Here is an 18,833-nt window from a genome sequence, read left to right as displayed (position 1 = left end):
GTAGTGGGCAGGACTGAAAAAGAAGGATCATGATTTAATAAGCACAGCCTTCAACACACTTTCTGTTTGGATGAATGTCTTTGTGAGGTATCTTTTTCAGTAATAACAGATACTAAAAATATATTAAATACATATTGAAGTTTAAAATCAAGATAAACTAAAATTAGAACCAAACTTGCAATCTCTGTACCACTGTGTTGAAGAAAAATTTCTAAAAAGAATGAGCCATCAGGTATTTCTGAGTATCATTTACTAATCTTCTACTGGGAACAGAAAAATACTTTACACTACTCATAAAAATATTTGAAAATTGTTTATCTAATCGATAGCTTTTATGTTTTTATTGTGTACTTAATTAGCAGAGTAGTACATATAATAATTTATATAGAGTAAGGGTGCATGCTTAAAATTTTTTTTTTGCATCCACTCTGGATTCCCAGCACAGGAAACCATAGACCTGTTGGAGTGAGGAGGCCACAAAGATAATTGAAGGACTGGAGCACCTCTCCTGTGAAGACATGCTGAGAGAGCTGGGGTTGTTCGGCCAGCAGAAAAGAAAGCTCTGGGGTGAGCCCTTCAATATATAAAAAAGACTTTTAGGAAAGGAGGCAGCATTTCACCACGGCATGTAGCAACAGGAAAAAGAGTAAGAGTTTTAAAATTAAAAGGGTTAAGTTTAGGTCGAACATAGGGAAGAAAATATCTACAATAAGGATGGTGAGGCACTGTCACAGGCTGCCCAGAGAAACTGTGGATAGCCCATTCCTGGAAGTCCTGGAAATGTTCAAAGTCGGGTTGGACAGGGTGGCTTTGAGCAACCTGCTCTAGTGAAAGATGTCCCTGACATGACCTTTAAAGGTCCTTTCTGACCATTCCGTGATTCTGAGATTCTACATCAAAAAAATCTGATCCATTGCTGGGATACTATAAGCAGTAATAAATTTGACAACTGCTACTTTTAACACTAACATGCTGTATTTTATTCCATATATCAAGTTTAAGACATTCTAAGCTGGGATCACACAAAACCTACCCAACTGCAGTCTAGCCTGTAGCAAAAAAAAAATTAACCAGCATAAAAGTCCAGGCTTGAATTACAAGAAATTTAAAGAACAGCAACCCAAGCCTCCTCAGAAAAAGCATATTAATTCTGCAGTACTGTTCAGAAATTATTCTTGGGAGGTTTTTTGTACTTTTATTCTCCTCTTCTCTACCCCAGTGGATACCATGTCAGATACCAAAGGAATTTCTAAGCAAGGCATGCTTTTCACCACTTGATAACACAGACACAACACAACAGAACAGGAATTCAGGTACTGTCATCCAACACTAGGATAAACCCACTTCTGCTCTGAAGCAGCGAAGGCACAACAGTGAACTTGGAAAAACACACACTTACTCATGAAACCTAGGAAGCTTGATATTTATATTTATTATGCATTAGGAAGCTTATTAACTTAAAAACCAACCTGCATAGTACAAAAGGTTTCTTATCTGTGCTCAATGTGGAACAAGTTTCAAAATATATATTTTTTAAATTTGTTCAGTCAGTACACAATCCTTTTAAAAAACTATAACTGTCTGTACCCTCATTACATTTATAAATACATGATTTATACAGCACCCCATCTGGAGAAATTAAAACTCCTTACAAATATCTACATATATTGCATACATATAAAACATTCATAGGAGTACTTCATCAAAGTTGGGTTTAATAGTCCATTTACACTGCAGCAAAATACATACAAATCTCTGTCTTCTTCATAAAATGTCTCTAAAAATTAGCACATTTGTTATAATTCATAACTCCTTTGAAGCATCTTTTAAAAATATATATATTAATATATCCATGATATTCAGCAGGTAAGACAGTGATATGAAGGCTGAATATGATTAATAACTGAACACTAAGAAACAGTTAAGGCAGCGGTGAAAGGAAATAATAGGAAAAATTAGTTTGTATGGCAGGTAAAGTGACAAAATGCAGTACATACTGCATATTTTGATGTAAAGTTCTCTGGCACTCACTCAGAAGTGTCTGTATTTCTGACACTGCTCATTTTAATATTAAAATTTTATTTTTTATATGCAAAACATTAATGGCACCTAGGTGCCATCTGGATTTGCTTTAACTGCACACAACTCATTGCTCCAGAATGCGGGTTTAGGGTTTCTGTATGACCTTCATTTATGGATAAGTACTATAATGTGCAATCACACACATTCACAATTTTGCCATCTCACTTTCATCACTGCTTTCTGGTAACTACTGGACTTCTTGCTAGTAAATAATATTTGAGAATTTAATTGATAACCACTATTTCAGGTACCAAAACTATACAGAAAGCAGTGCCTTCCATACTGTGAAGACTACATGTGGCATAGACGCAGACAAAAAGGCATAAAAAATGCAAAATAACCTATTATAGTGATGGCAGAAATTGTTCTGACTCAAACCTGCTTATTTGGGATTATCTTGCAATTTTGGGAACTAAACATTCAAACTTTAAAAAAAATTCTGTCTCTCTTATACAGGTTTCTACCCAATATCAGAATTTGACACAGAATTTTTAGTCCAATATTGGGTAGAATCACACCAGCTTGTGACCTGCTGTTTTAAAAAACCACTCCTGCAAGCATGACATCAACCTCAAGTAGCATACAGCAAGTGACCTCCTGTCACAGCTGCCTTCTCCCCAGAGGCAAGATACTCTGTACCTCCCACCAAGCTTCCAGAGCCACAATTCAGCGCATGAATTTGTTCCACTAGCCCCTCAGAATTTAGCCTTCATACACTGCTATCCTGCAGCAATGGTTCAATGTCCTCTTCATTGCTTTGGTCTAGGTTGTTACTCAGACTACTGCTGATGCTGTTGCTGTGTTTTTTGGTACTGTTGGCTTTGTTGTTCTCAGGAATAAAAAAGGCGACTAGAAAAGCCAGGAGAACAATGCACGCTCCAACCAGGAAGGGGGGACCAGGAATGACCACTCTCTGCAGAAAACAAGCATAAAAAAAGAATTCGAGTTTCAGACATTGAAATGTGCAGAACTGTGAAATTCTGCATTATGAACTACACCACTAACGCAGGAGATCATGAGAGACATATTTATGGGGACTATAAAACTTCTGCAAACAGGTTCACATGTGCACTGTAAATTAAATTTTCTACATCTAAAATCTCCACAAATTCCACACCTGATCTCCACATTGATCTAAAAACCAAGAAGACATAAAATTTTCAATTGAAAGTATGATTGCCTAGCTAATGAAACAGATATTGACTTGATGCTTTTTTGTAATTTTTTTTTTTGCTTTAGGCAACATACCTGTTAAATCAACAAGACTCCTTGTTGTACGCAGGGTTGGTTCAGTTAGGGATTTAATAAACATTACTTAGATCCTCTGTACCCCCATTTTCCCCTCACAATGGTCTGCTCCAAGTTGTCTACCACAGGAGCTTTTACATGTCCATCTTATAGCCACTCCTGAATTCTTCCTGGAAGTTCTGTGTCAGTCACCCCATCCTTGCATTCCTATTTCTCCCAGAACCCTGTACCCACCTCTGTTATGTTCCCGTAGGTTGCCGTGATCCGCGTCACTCCCCTGTTGTCTGTCCCCATTGGGCGAGGGGGATTTCCACCCCTGTCTGCCCGCCCCCCATTTAACCCGATGCTTCCTTTGTTCAATCGCCATTTTGTCCATGTGCACACCTGGGAACAGCCGCTCCAGCCACCGCAGCGGCCACACAGGAAATAAACATTCTCAGCCACGCAGGCAAGGTGTGCCTTCTCTCGTCCCTTTGCTTCCTCTCAGCGTACGGCTGCGAAAGCTGCATTACCCACGCCGGAGCGCTCAGCCCTAGAGCCTCTGTGCACGTGGCAGCTTTGGTCTCACTGAAAGGCAGCACCTAGCTGGGTGCCCCAGCTGCCTGAGACCGGGACAAAGAACAAAAGCTGCAACTCCTCTGAACACTTATAGAATAAGATTTCAACACCCAAGTACAAACACTCAATAAACCTTAGCTTCACTTTTCCATGGCTGAGATATCTAGAATCAAGTTAGCTAAATAAACAAGCAGCTCAAAAAAATCAATATGTGGGTGAGCAAAATAACAGTGAGACCATTCCCATTGCAGAGACATATTATTTATGTATGATAACTTAGTATTTGGAGTTATTCTCTCTTGCTTCTAAGCAGTTTATTTTAAAATTCAAAAACAAAACATACCCACATTTCATAGCCCCAACTAAAAACAAAGGTTTTTAGATAAATTTAGAAAGGTTTTAAGAAAAATATTAAATCAGCCACGTTTGATGACAAACCTCTAAAAAAGGAAAATGTCAACAATTCAGCTTTTTTTTAATCTTTAACAACTTTTCTGTATCTGTGTAAACTAAAACTAGATAAAACAGAAGGTGAAATTTGTCAATCCAGGTACTTTTATTCTACCAAAAGAAATGTAGGAAGCTATTCTCAAATGAAGTGGGAAAATAGCTGAACATAATTATACATTAACCGGGTATTTCTCTTGCCTCAATTCTTGTTACAATCAGAGGCCTGAATTTTTAGCTGATGATCGGAACATACAAAGAATATAAACATATCAAAAATATATTTTGATGATATTAAATCTTCAAGAGGTGATACACACACAAATACTCAAAAGAAGAAATGAACTTCCACAAATTAATACACCCTCATTTGCAGTATAACAGCTAATTCATCTGAGCAGCTTTTGAGTATTACGTAATTGTGGTTTCACTGAGAGGAGTAAAAATCTTTCAAAAGCTGCCCTTTGTCATTGCATTGCCAAGTGTTATTATTACTCTCCAACACAGCCTACAACTCCACTGTTTGCTGTAAGGGCTTCTTGTGGATAATCATAATGATGCAACCTCACTTAAACTTTAGTTCCAGTAAATTTACATCAAAAGAGGTTACCTGGGACTGTTACAATACTGAAACCAATGCTGCTACTACTGTAAATCTAAGTATTTACTATTACATTTAAATTATGAGCTATCTTAATTATTTAATAAAACTGAAAAATGAGAATTAAGTAGTTTAAGGATAAGTTATGATGATTCTAAATCAACCAAGAAGACAGATTTCTGGCCCTATGAGTTCTACACAAGCAAGCTCCACACCAAATTTTGAACTAACCTTATCTCTGGGATTCTGCTTTATTTTTATTTCAGAAGTGTTATCAGGTAGTAATTCATTGAGTTCCACATGGAAGAGAAAGAAAATAAAGCCATACAATGCTGGTCCCAGGCCATTGCACAGTCCTCTTACTCCAGTTACTATTCCTTGGACAACACCTAATGAGGAAAAAAAAAAAATGTAGGATTTTTTTTTTAAGCAAGGAAAAAATGCTCAGAGCCAAGAGCTCTAAGTGCATTCTAATAATTGTTCCAAAATAGAGCATAATTATTTCTGCATTCTAAGATGTAAGAAGTATACTGAAGAAAAATCAGTTGGGATTAAAATAATCCTCTGCACACCATAGTTCCGTCACTATACTTATGGATTACTGGAAGAATTATTATTTTTATTATTCTATAATATTTCATTATTATGATAAATAAATTGATCATAATAATTTATGATAAATAAAGTTTCATTTTTAATATTAGAGTTCTTCCGCTCTCACCCAAAGCCTACAATTAAGACAGTGAAGATAGAGTTTAAATGTGGTTCCCATTCAATTTATTTTCAAGTGAAATTTAGAGTAATGTACCTAAGTGTTGAGAGCTGTGATTGGGAAAATATGCACAAATTGTGGCCAGTATTTATTTAAATACCAAGTAACTTATTAAGGGCAGTAAATTAAGTATACGGCAGTAAATTCAATACTTGACTGACTGCACGTTTACACTGGATTCTTTTTAAAGCTTGATCAATCAAAGTGCTATAGGTATATTTCTGTTTCAACTTAATTTGATTATGACAACAGTGCAAAAAGTGTTTTGATGATATTAACTTCACATAGTAAGAGTCTAAAAAATGCTATTTTACAATATTAATAATCCGCTTCATTCTTAAGACAGTAACTTGTAAAATGGGAGGAAAAGAAAACATGCAAAAAAGATAGCTGTCCAAGTTTTTACTTCATAGGCTGATGATATGAAAGTTTAAAATCTTCATGCCACTAGGTGGCAAAACCTCAGTCTTGAAAGCCTTAGCTATTAATACTAGTTTCCTCTATGTAAAATCAAAGCTCAATGGCTTCTGTCAACTTAACTAAACTAGTCATTTCCTGATGTAAACAGAAAACAAGTCTTTAAAAATCTTTAAAATGTCTTGAAAAAAATGGAGGAGAAGGGAATAATTTAAAAAACCCTTGCAAAATACTATCTTTTGCATCTTTCAACAGAAATCCACCTTCTGGAACAACATCTCCTTTGTACTTCTAAGATTAACTGCATCTACCTAACTTCATGTAGTACAATGCTAAAGTATAAATGATACTTAAAATGTATATGTACAGCACTTTTTAAAAGAGAATATTAAATTCAAGTTCAATTCAAGAACAATACTAAGTCTTTTGACCAGTGCTTTAATTTGTGATGACTTCTCATTTTGCTTTAAAGGAGGAGTAATTTCTTACTGTACGTTGCTTTTCACATCAAAACCAGTAAATTCTGTTTTCTCAGATTAACTGGTTATTTTGGCATCCTTTTCTATTCCTTGAAAATCTGAAGTATTTTATCAAATAGGGCCAACTTTTCTACAAAAAAAAAAATAAAGCTTCTTCCCTACATTTATTTCAATCTGGTAAAATGTGTAATTAAAAAGGTAGTATTGCTACATTAATCCTGTCTACTTAGAGAATACTGCATATAATAGAAGGAAGAGAAAAAAAGAGAATGCTTTTGTTGCCTTCATAGTACTTTTACAGAAAGAATGACAAGAAGTAGCTCATCAGAAATTATGTATTTTACAATGCAAATATGATAAATTTGTGCACTTCCTTCCTCTCTTCATAGACTAGCAGACTTCCACAGGTACTACCAAGTGAAAACACACGAAGATAACTCAAAAAGTACACCTAGATAACTCTTCTGCTTTCTAGACAAAAAGGCAGTCTGATGCATAAACAGCAATTTATCCAATACTCACCTTGTTGATCTGCCTCTGCATTTCGTGAAACCAGAGCACTAATTGCTGGGAATGTAATGCTTGACATGGCTGCTACAGCTCCCGCTGCCCACACCATCCTGTGTTAAATACGTAATTCGAATTAAAAATGAAACTGTCCTTATAATTACTCCCCACACTCTCACAAGAGCCACAAGGTCACCCTTATTTAACACTTTATTCCCTATTAAAATATTTTTATTAAAACACCTAAAGAACTGGAAATTATCTGGTTATCTTCCTGCTCCCTTCCCATATATTATTCTGAACTTGTTAGAATAGAAGCACATTTGATTTGATTCTATCATAGCAGAGAAAGAGGGGAACGGGAGTGAAGTGGGCTTTCCTCTCCAAGCACTGAAAGAAGGAACAATTTCCCAGGGTGTCCCAGTGATGCAATTCTCTAGCTTCTACAACTGACTAGGAAGTACTCTGATAAACAGTAAGAGAGCACTCATCCCTCTCAGTAGGACACACATTGTAAAGAAGTTGTTTTTCTAGCTTATGGTTCTAAAGACAGTTCTTCCAACAGAAGAAACTCTAGATAGCTTAGAGTGATTATAGTTGGAGTAAGAGAATATGTTAGAAAAACAAAAACAAGTATAAGTCCCATACCTAATGGGTAAAATAGATCTACTGGAATTACTAAAGAGAACATGCTACTTATTAGCTTGTGAGTTTAAGAAAAAATTTTAACCACATTCACAGACATAATACTCAGTGGAACAAAATGTTGCAAAGACTCCCTTTTCAAAAGGGCTGTATATACAGGAAATTCTATCATTTCTACATATGTAAAATACAGACCAAATTTTGGTAGTGTAATGAAAATGGGAATACTTAATTCACAGAGCACTCAAATACCCATGACAACAGAACTAATAGTAGAATTTCTTGGGAAAAAAAAAAACCTTTCAGTTCCTTAACAAGCATGTACATAGCAAAATGTATGCTTACCAAGACTGAGATCCAAAACCATACCAAGCCAGCTGAAAGATCTGAAAGCCAAGACCAAGGAGAACTGTGTTTTTGTTCCCTATAGATCTCATCAAGATACTGAGAAACACAGTCTGCAAGAGAAATTAGTTCAACAAAAAAAAGTTTTTAAAAGTCAGATTTGTTATAGTAATTTCTCCCATGCAACGTAATTCAGAAGACCTTTCAAATGATAAGGAAATTCATACCATTTGTCTTTTTCTTCTCCTATATTAAGCCCAAAATACAGATAAGTCATTTCAATATTTAATGTACAGATATTCTTAACTCTTAGAGGGTTACTACTTCAGGACAACCAGAAGCATATGTATTGCCCTCTGTGGGTATATTAGAATACAGTGTCTATTTCCAATGCAAACAGGCTTTCATTTTCACCTCTACAAGTCTACTGTATTACAGAATAGAGCACGCCACAAGCAAAGACAGTGCAGGCTGGACATGACTTGAATTTACCAGTATCTACAAAAACTAGAGGAAAAAAGACTGTTAGATCAGAAGAAAGTAAACTCCTTAGGTCAGCTAAGGAATTATTTTGCAAATTTACATTTAAACTTACAAGTAAATCCTGCTGTCACCTTCATCACATACACTGAAATTTGGCCAAATCCTAGGCACCATTAATTATATTTTCTACTGACTCTTTACACCACTGATACAACCTTTTCATTTGCACATGGAAGCTAATCCTAACCAAAGATCAGTATTTCCATTTGTTAGAAGTGTTACTGCTGAGGGGGAAGGAGATCCGAATTCAGATACAACAAGACACTCAGGACAAGAAACACACACTTCCTAGTAAAGCAAAGTCCACATGGACAACTTGACTCATTTAATGGAACACACATTTTTCTTTAACAGGACAATGCCTCAGTAAAAATACAGAGAAAAGGAACCAGGACTGCAGAGCAGAATACACTTCCTCCCTTGTCTTGTCTCTCTTCTGGATTGTATAGAGTCTGGCTGAGATGGAGTTAATTTTCCCACAGCAGCTCTCACTAGTCTGTGGGTAGTTGGAAAGGTGTTGTTAACACACCAGTGCTTTGGCTGCTGCTGAGCAGCACTGGCAGAGCATCAGCACTGTCTCTCAACATTCCCCCCACGGTAAATTGGGAATGGGTAAGATCCTGGGAGGGGACAAATCTTGGCCAGCTGACCCAAACTGACCAAAGGGATAACTCATCCCATATGGTATTAGCTCAGATTTAAAAGCTGAGGAAAGGAGGAGGAAATGGGCCATTTGCTATTACGATGTCTGCCTTCCAGAGCAACTGCTACATGAGTGGAAGTCCTGCTTCCTGGGAAGTGGCTCAACACTGCTAGCTCATGGGAAGCAGAAAATAAATTTTTTTTCCCCTGTTTGTGCATGCCTAAACTTTTGCTTTAATAAACTGCCTTATCTCCACCTAAGAGTTGTTTTTTACCTTAATTCTTCTTCCCTGTCTGGCCGGGAAGGAGAGTGCTGGAGCAGTTCAGCGGGCACTTGGCATCTAGCTAATGACAACTGCTCACCCTAGCTTTCTTTTTTCTCATTTCTAGTTTGAATGCTACATAGAAAAAAATACAGTAATTCTACCTTCATGTGTTCAGTTCTTTCTGGAGATATCCAACATGCCAACACAAATCAGTATTTAAAAAGTGAAGATTATGTCAATAAACAAAGATTATTTCAGTAAGCTGCACTCCTCAAAAAGCTCAAAAATCAAAAGACTTTCCTCATTTTAACACTGAAAATTATAAACCAGAAGGGAAGCCATCTTCAAGATTTGTAGCAAAAATATTGGTCTGCATAAAGTACAACTGGCAAATGTGAGTGCACACAATAGCCTCAGAATAAACCACAGCACAAAGATTAAAATAATTACTTGAATTGCTAATGAAGGCCACAACTGACACCAGTAAAACTGGTAAACATTGATGAATGTGTTGTTTACATCAAAACAGTAAGACCTTCATTCTGCTGAGATTGGTAGCAAGGGTACAACATACTCTGTATGCCATTCCTCCTCTTGTTATCAGAACAGGAACACAAACTGTATCCATAAAGATACCAAAAAATCACATCATAAAAACTCTGATTTACAAAAGACATAAAGGATTTGTTGAAAAATCAGCTCACTGTTGCCAGTTAAGAAATATGACAAGAAGATACCAAGGTGTCACAGCTTCTCAGCCTCCAAGCTGAGCCTAAGCAACCCTGGAAAGACTGACTATATGCAAATTTGATAGCACAAGACAAGTGAACAGGTGCAAGTAGCATGACTTATTTAAAATAAGGCATTTCCCTTTCAGAATGCCTTGCATTTAGTTACAAATGTCCTGTATAATTCTAATTATTTTAAGTCAGAGTTCCAGTGAATTTACTGATTCAAGTTTAGCTAATTTTATCTTTCTGATGTCCAGACCCAGTATTTCTAAGGAAAGCTAATACAAAACAAGAAACTTACAAGGCCTGTATCTTGAATACAACATTTAGTGAATGCAAGTTTTAAAAAGTTTTTAGATAAGCTTAAATGAAGCACTAAGAAACAAAGCTTACCTGAGCTATTATGGACAGAATGCCCACCACAGCTATAAATGCTGCAATGCTAGCAGATCCAAAGCCTATAATCTGTAGAGAAGCAGAAATTGTGTGAAACAAATGCCAAACACAATCCAGGGCAATTACTTGCAGTGACTATCTTCTCAATGAAAACACTCATCCCTGCTTATACTCTAGATTTATACAGGATCCATTCAGGAAGTGTCCACTTTCAAGAATAATCCTTAACTTGACTCTTTGCCAAGAAAACTATACAGGAAAAAAAAAACTGCCTTAAAAAAAGGAGACAGAAGAATTCATGTATCTGGAAACTGAATTTCTCTATCCCTCCCCCAAACACAAGAGGTCTTTGACAGGCAAGATCCCACCTCAAGACCAACTCAGAAACTGGTGTACTGAATGAGAAACAAAAGCATGCTTAAGGTAAACACACACTTAAGATATTGCAGGCTTTATGCATCAGGAGTCAAATGTTACTCAGTTCTTGGCTTAGCAAAGAATTTTAATTTTAAAGCTTTACTTTGTCAGAAAGCAGGTCTCTAAATAAAGTCTATAACAAGAAAGAGGTATTAGGGAATACTAATTTAAGCATCCTTAGTAAGATGTGAAGACACCAACATTTACCTGCCTCAAGTACAGAAAGAAACTAGAATACTGGCCAGCCTCAGGTAGATATGAGAGCAACACTGTAATGCAGATCGGGAGAACTGTAGGATCTTTTCTAACCTTCTTCAGAGACTGTAAAACAAAAGAACAAGGCAGGTACTGAAACATTTGTACAAAGTCTAATGAAAGCATAAAGAAAGAAGAAAGTAGATTCCCTTTTCATGTGCATGCATACACATCAAAACAATTACACATGAATACTGTTAAGTTGAACCTTAAGTCACAAACAATCTCTTTATATACAGTTTGGAGAACCCAATTCTTCAGTAAAGTTTCCATTAAGATTTTTGAAGCTACTGTTCAGTGCCAAGTCAAAACTACTCCCCAAAAACAGCATTATATAACTATAATACCTAATGGACCTAATACATTCTAATGGACCTCCATAGTAATAATTTGTTTTTAAAGATACTAGCAAATAATATACATTTCTTACACTTGTTCACCAATTATATTAATTACTTTAAGGAACAAATAAATTGTGGAAAATAAATTCTGTAACTGCAGTCTTTCAAGCATACCATTCATCTCTCAATATTCACAACCAGTTCCCAGCAGGACAGATCTTGTGAAGAAAAATCATTTCTTCCTTTCTTAAGATACCAAGGTGTAACAAAAACATAAAATAACTGAGTATGTGGGAGTGAGTGAACAAGTTACTACAAAGGCTGCACAGTATGTTTTTTTCCTTCCTATATATGCCTATAAAAAATTGGGCTTTATACATCCATTCTCTATTAGAAAGAAATCACATATAACCAAAAGTGGACACAAGGGTGGGGAGAGATATTGCCAAAAGTACAGTCATAAAGTGAGTATGTAAAACCTTAAAATATTGGCTTTTGAGGTGTAAGAATTCAGCATTTCTGTTTGAAATAAAATAGAATAGCTAAGTTAGAAAATTAAAGTATTGTCCCTTTGGATTTCACACCAAACATTATTTTCAAATCTAGAATTATTTAATCCACAAAGTTTGGTTTGATTTTGTTTTTTAAATGTAGTTAGATCTTTATGGGCAAGAGCAGAAAGTGGAGACTATGGTATACTGAATAGTCAAGCTATCAGTAAGGCTGACAACTTCTCAAGCTTACAAACTGCAACTAATAATTATTACTTATTAATCACAAAATATTTAATAATTACTTATTAAATATTTAAATATCTTACTGCAAAAGGATCTGCCTGTTCCCACGATATAGAAGATCCCCATGAAGCAGGTCTTATTTTTGCCGGCAGAGATTCTGGTACAGCTAGCAGGATGAAACAGACGTCCACAACAGCCACCAACGTGGCCACCAGTACAACCAGACTATCCCCATAGCTGGCAGAGAGGTATGCTCCAATGGCAGGACTAGTTACCAAACTTGCTGCAAAGGTGGCAGATACCTATGCACAACAACAGTTTACAAACTCATCAAAGTGGTTATTCTCCCATTACAGGAAAATGGAAGTAACTTGCTCACCACCACCACCCCTCCCTAGAAGTGTGATTTAAAAAACACACCAGTAAAAATTCAAGTAAAAAAACCCAAACCAAACAAGAAAGTAAATAAACCACATAACATTTACAACAGTAAGTATGGGTCCCAAATATAGTTTCTACAGCCTTCTCAACAGCACACCACACTAGACAGGATTTGCACTCCAAGATCAGGTTTGGCTCAGAAGAAAATGGCTCTTACTTTCAAATAGACTAAAACCTTTATTTTGTTTTCTAATTATGAATTTGAAATTATTTGACTTTAGAAGTTGTCAGTAAATTTAAATGCCTGCCTAAAACAAGTTTAAAAGCTAAGGACGTCTATCAATAGACCTCCAAAACTTAAAGTAATATAGATATTAGGAAAGCAAACTAAGCAGGAATTATATTATCACTGAAAGGACTAGTTTGTATTAACTAAATTATTTTCCTCATCTTTTGATCATTAAGAAAGGTCGTGTGTAAGTAATTAAAAATACTGTTTTATGCGGTTTCATCCTTCCTTACCATACTGACATTAGAAAAGGCCCTTCTATACCAAACAGAAGCCATATGAACTAGATATGCAACTTTCAGGTGATGGAAAACTATTGCTAGATTAAATTACTTGCATTGTCTTTAACATTTAATGTTCTGTTTGTAAAACTTAAAGACATTCTTTCTTACACATGCCCTCTATGCAAGTTGTCAAATATTAATTCTGTTCCAATGAGCGCACAGTACTCCATGCCTGAACTGTAACACAGTGTCTTGAGCCATGGTACATTCCTTTATCAAACTCTCTACACTAATCAGGAAACAATCTGTACAAGAAAACACAAGTTCAATATGAAGGTCATAATCTGACCTTTTTCCCCAAATTGAGCATATCTTACCAGTCCGTAGGCTGTAGTTCTTTTATGTTCTTGTGTTACATCAGCTACATAGGCAAATATTACAGAAAAGGTAACAGAAAAGATTCCAGATACTGAAATCATAGCGAAGTACCACCTAATAATTTAAAAGCAACAATTAGAAAGTTTGAACTAAGATCTCTTGCTTTTTATCCTACTAATAAGCAAGTTTGTGTTTAAGCCTAGAAGGAGGGTTCCTTGAGGACTAACACAGAACTTTACTGGAGATGAATGAATGACTGTACAGTCTCATTTAAATACTGAAAAACAGCATTTGAATTCTTTTATATTCTTTTGTTTACTATACATCAGCTTAAAAGAAGAAGTGGTCCCTTGAGGACATGGTACCTATAGATTTTTACACTCTCTAGTTCAAGTTATGAAAAATGAACTATCTTAGAAATCATTTCATCAGCCAGTTAAGGAGTAAACTATCATATATATAATATATGGAACCTGACCTCTGAATGCATTCAGAGTGTATACAAAATTCTTTTGTAATTCTTCCAAGTTCCACAATTAATGTAATTGCAACTGAAGTCTTAACTGAGCAGTACTGACTTGATTTTAAAGTCTTAATCAAAGAGGTAAAAGATCTCACTTGCAACAATTATACTTTTCTTTAGCAAATAAATACTAAGGTTCATTTAGCTTTAAAAACATGTTTATTACTATCAGTCATTAAGGAAAAAAATTAACAGCTGATCTTAAAACAGAGTTAGACAAATCCTTACAAGAACTGCTTTACTTGTATGAATATAGTTCACATTCCATTATTTCCACTTTTAGGAGACAGAACTTGAATACATCTTGAACAGAAAAGCTTCTGAATAATGTAATCATGTCTTGAAAGGAAAACTGCTTTCTTCTTGTCTTATTGTCTCTCTCCCATTTCCCCAAATATCTCCTCTGAATATGTGCTCTCCTGACAAGCTTGCTACAGCAGTTTTTACCACTTACCATGGGCTTATTCGCATTAATGGAATTGGGACACAGGTGAAGAAAACTGTAAGAAGAAGAAAATATTTTCTTCCCCAAGCATCTGAGAGAGCACCTATTAGTGGAGCACTGAGAAATGACAAAAAACCCTGTGACACAAGAAAAACAATTAATATGTCTGCATCTACATTTCCAAGGCTCCCTTTAACCCCAATATAAGAAAAGAATAAAATTGAAAATTAATTTGAAACTAAACACAGAGGTTGTACACAACTGAAAATTCACACTACTTGTTCTACAGTCTGTTCTTCTGTGATTCTGATGTTTTATGTTTCAAATCTATTAAACCTGAGTGAATTAAAAAGAAAAAAAAAGAGACAGCATACATTTTTTCAAGGTCCATTTGATTCAATATAGAAGTAACACAGACTGCTAAATCTTTAAAATCTCCAAAATAACAGTCTAGTTCCACAAAAAACATTATCTTAGCCCCTGTCAAGAGACTCTGTGCTAGATTTCAAACCCAAGTTACCCTCTAATTTGCACTGTCCTATGAGAGAGCTTTGGGTAACACAACTGCTCTCTGAAACAAATTTAACAGCTTAAATGAAATTAAACACATACGGCACAGGATGAATATGCAGTATAAAGCAGTAAATCTGTAAAGAGCAAGAACTATGAAGATCATTTGGGCAAGCCTGGCAACTTGAGATGATGGGACACCATAATGAGATTCCTGTGGCAAAGGTCAGACTCACATGTACAATAAAAATTGACTAAGGATCAAATACTAGTTTTTCCAGAATTTCATGAAGTCCTAGAATCTATGCCTCAAATCCATTTTATTACACATGAGAATTAAAATAAGGAAAGGATTTCACAGGTTTGTTAACTGGGGAACAGTTCCTCCTAATTAGTACATTCTTCATTTATCAATCCAATTGTGCCATAAGTCCAAACATTAGTATATGCATGCTTCTGTAAGCACCTTAATATCCTGGAAGCCTACTCTTACTAACTTTAGCTTACCTCTCTTATTCAAATATAGTCACAAGTTTAATATGCATACAGACTGTTGTACTAAATAACTGTTCTGCCAAATCCTTATAAATCCTGATTTTCAACATTTTCAGTAAGTAGACTGAGAGCAAAAACTGTAAAGCCAGACAACCAGATCCTCAGAAAGTTAGGTGTCCTACTCAGTTGAAATTAGTGTTTCTGTTCCTTAGAAACAGATTTCAGTGCCACATGAACTAACATATTTTGCTGTCAAAAACACTTCCAATGTTTCACAAACAAAATTTTAAAGAAAAAAAGACATGGAATTACAAGCTCTCTCTAGTCTTTGATCCCCAGTTTATTAGAACTGTTAGAGCAATCCAAATATTCATTACATTACTGCACTTTTCTACAGACATGCTCTGTACAAAATCTATGGGGAACCCTCTATTTAGTACTTTTAATGCACAGTTACATTGCAGTGTGAGAGAAAACCTTAAAACAGGAAGAGGAACATGAACTTTGTTTTTCTATGAGAACAATGAGAAGATAACTTCCTCTTTCAGTCTGAGACAAACCAACATCCCAAGTGCACGGTGTTCTGCCAGTCCACCGTGAAAGACAGAAAGACAGCAAGTTGATCCTGAAGAAGTTACGTTCTTACAACTAAAAGCAACACCTTAGATTTGTTACACAGCATAAAGAAACATAATTTCTGAGTGCTGTAAATATCTTAGTCATAAGTTTCAGCAAGGGCTTTGCAGCCTCTCAGCACAACAGTTATCAAAGAAAAGACTTTACATTAGTTATGCTATAAAACTCTTGCAAGCTTTTTTGTGGCCACAATCCAGCATAACCACTGTGTGAATGGAGTGGTGTAAGTAAGCTGTAAATTGCCCTGAATATCTTGAATATCACAGAATGTTCAAGAGCTGATTAAAAAAATAGGACCAGAAAATAAAACAAACCTGATGAAAATTAGCTTTTATGCCACATTTTAAGACAAAATCACAGTGATTAAGTGCTTCATTTTCTATCTCAATGGTAACATCACGATTGCATTAATTTCCCTCTGACATAAATAATTTAATATTAGGAAGCAGACAATAAAAACCTAGCTTTATTCTCAGAAAGATCCTTATCAAAATTACAAATAGCTACAAGTGGTACCTATTTAAATGAGAAGAATTTAAATTTCTGAGAAACATTCCACTTGTCTCAAGATGCTGCCAATTCTGCAGTAAAACTTGAATTCAGCCTAAGAAACAAGCACTACAGTGAAAAAATGGTTTAAGAATTAACTACATTCTCAGTTTTGTATGTTCTTACAGAAAATGTAGTTGAGACAAGTCAAAATATGAGAACACACAGAATATTTAGGTCAGATATTTAAAAAACATCTTACCTTAACACCTTGAATAAGACCATTCATTAAAAATGTATGATGGGGAAATGTTTCACGTAAGACCTGACGGGGGGCAAAAAAAGCACTATTTTAATAATGAGAGACAGGAGAGAGTTGATTCTAAGTTTAAATTTGATTTGTAAAACAGGATAGCTCTCTGAGAACTTGTTACAAAAAAAAAAAAAAGGATCCTATCCCAAAATAAAAACTAAACAAAAAAAAAAACACCAAAACCAAAAACCCTGGAACAACCAGAATAAAAGTAGCATCTACCTCTTTTTTGTCATCACAAGAAAATGTAAACAAGGTTTAATATCTCTTTATCAGTACAAATTCCTATGCTGGCAACTACTGTAATGCAGAGATAGTTGGTTTGGGACACTGCTCAAAAAGATCAATGTAAGCAAAAACCATCTCCATGCAGTACAAATTACTAAACTTTTATGTAGTTAATTTCTTAAAAGGTTGACTCAAACACTGCCAATATTTAAGACTGAAAATGAGATTCAGCGAACTTACATTGACAAGGAAAACACAGTGCTATATTCACAACTGAACACATAGCAGCTATTAAATAGCCATACAGTTAGAAACACTTCCAATTAGTAAGTATATGCTTATAAATACCAGCAAGAGTTCTGAGTGTTTAAATACAGCTACAAATTCATTTAAGGTGCTTTACCAGCAGTCCTAATTCAAGGGCAAGAATGTTAATCTATGCTAAACAGATTTACCATAAATATGCTAGAGAGTTAGGGGGCCTATGGTACAGGTGGTACTATGTTGACTAAAAAAACTTATTGCGATGTTCAAAGCACATATGCGCAAAAATTCACGTTAAAACAAAACTCACATTCGTTTGCTCCTGATATTTATAGATAAGTGCCACCAATTACAAAAATTATTTATATGTGTACTGAGCAAGTGCCATTGAAAAGTATCAGCATTATTTTTATAGGAAGACTGAGATTCTCAAATCATAGGTTTAATCAAAGTGGTGGTTCTCTTACTAATTATTGGTCAGATTATTTACATCACTTTTCCCTTCTGGTATCATCTTTTGATTAGGTATTTAAAACAATTTTTCACCTGTTAGAACACTGATCTTATGAATTAAGGAAAAAAAGATCAGAATTCAAATTACAGATCTTAAAGTAGATGTTAAACAAAACAAGTTAAGTTAAACAAAACAAACCAAAAAGTAGTAAATTCAGAGAGTCAAATCTAATTACCTGTGAGCTATTTTCTAGTATTTCTTCCTGAGAGGCAACCACTGATGATATTAAGTTCAAGGGGTTTTTTTATATTCATTTGTTACTTTATAGACAAGAGAAATGCAGCTTGATAAACTGGTAGAGGGAGCTGCTTTACTCAAGTTCTACCAATAGATACATATTCAATATATATATATGTTGAAGAAAGAACATGTCATTAAGTAATTAATATTGCTTATGGTAATTTACTAACATTGGTTACAAGTCCATAAATAAAAAAAAATGTACATAAGCTCTGGGCAATCTTTGACTAGAATAGCCTTTGTGTGCTTTATAAATACTTGAAATCTTTTCTTCCCCAAGTTTAGCGTCAGGTAACAAACAGTAGAGCTTTGCTGACAGATGTCAAAAGAAGTGAAAAAGCAATTTAAAAAACTAACTTTAAATAATCTCAGCTATCAGAAATACAAACAATTTATTTTCATAGTATGCAACATTTTAATTAGACTGAAAGTGGACAATGACCTACAGAATCATGAAAAAAAAACACAAAAAATT

General features: G+C 35.1%; 1 protein-coding gene across 1 annotated transcript in view; it reads right to left on the bottom strand.

Annotated features, from left to right (window-relative positions):
- Window positions 1-1,412: 1,412 nt before the first annotated feature.
- The window catches only part of MFSD14B (major facilitator superfamily domain containing 14B), a 30,739-nt gene continuing 13,318 nt past the window's right edge, over window positions 1,413-18,833 (bottom strand). The window contains exons 3-12 of the mRNA XM_053931929.1: window positions 17,062-17,124; window positions 14,679-14,806; window positions 13,701-13,815; window positions 12,513-12,731; window positions 11,304-11,417; window positions 10,677-10,748; window positions 8,102-8,214; window positions 7,127-7,224; window positions 5,168-5,325; window positions 1,413-2,995 (exon numbers count right to left, since the gene is read on the bottom strand). Of these exons, the coding sequence (XP_053787904.1) occupies window positions 2,792-2,995; window positions 5,168-5,325; window positions 7,127-7,224; window positions 8,102-8,214; window positions 10,677-10,748; window positions 11,304-11,417; window positions 12,513-12,731; window positions 13,701-13,815; window positions 14,679-14,806; window positions 17,062-17,124 (1,284 nt within the window). The 3' untranslated portion in view covers window positions 1,413-2,791. The remainder of the gene's footprint in view (window positions 2,996-5,167; window positions 5,326-7,126; window positions 7,225-8,101; window positions 8,215-10,676; window positions 10,749-11,303; window positions 11,418-12,512; window positions 12,732-13,700; window positions 13,816-14,678; window positions 14,807-17,061; window positions 17,125-18,833) is intronic.

The sequence above is a fragment of the Vidua chalybeata genome, chromosome Z, assembly GCF_026979565.1.
Source record: "Vidua chalybeata isolate OUT-0048 chromosome Z, bVidCha1 merged haplotype, whole genome shotgun sequence".
Taxonomy (NCBI): Eukaryota; Metazoa; Chordata; class Aves; order Passeriformes; family Viduidae; genus Vidua; species Vidua chalybeata.
Note: the sequence above shows the minus strand (reverse complement) of the source record. Positions and strands in the feature narration are given on the sequence as shown.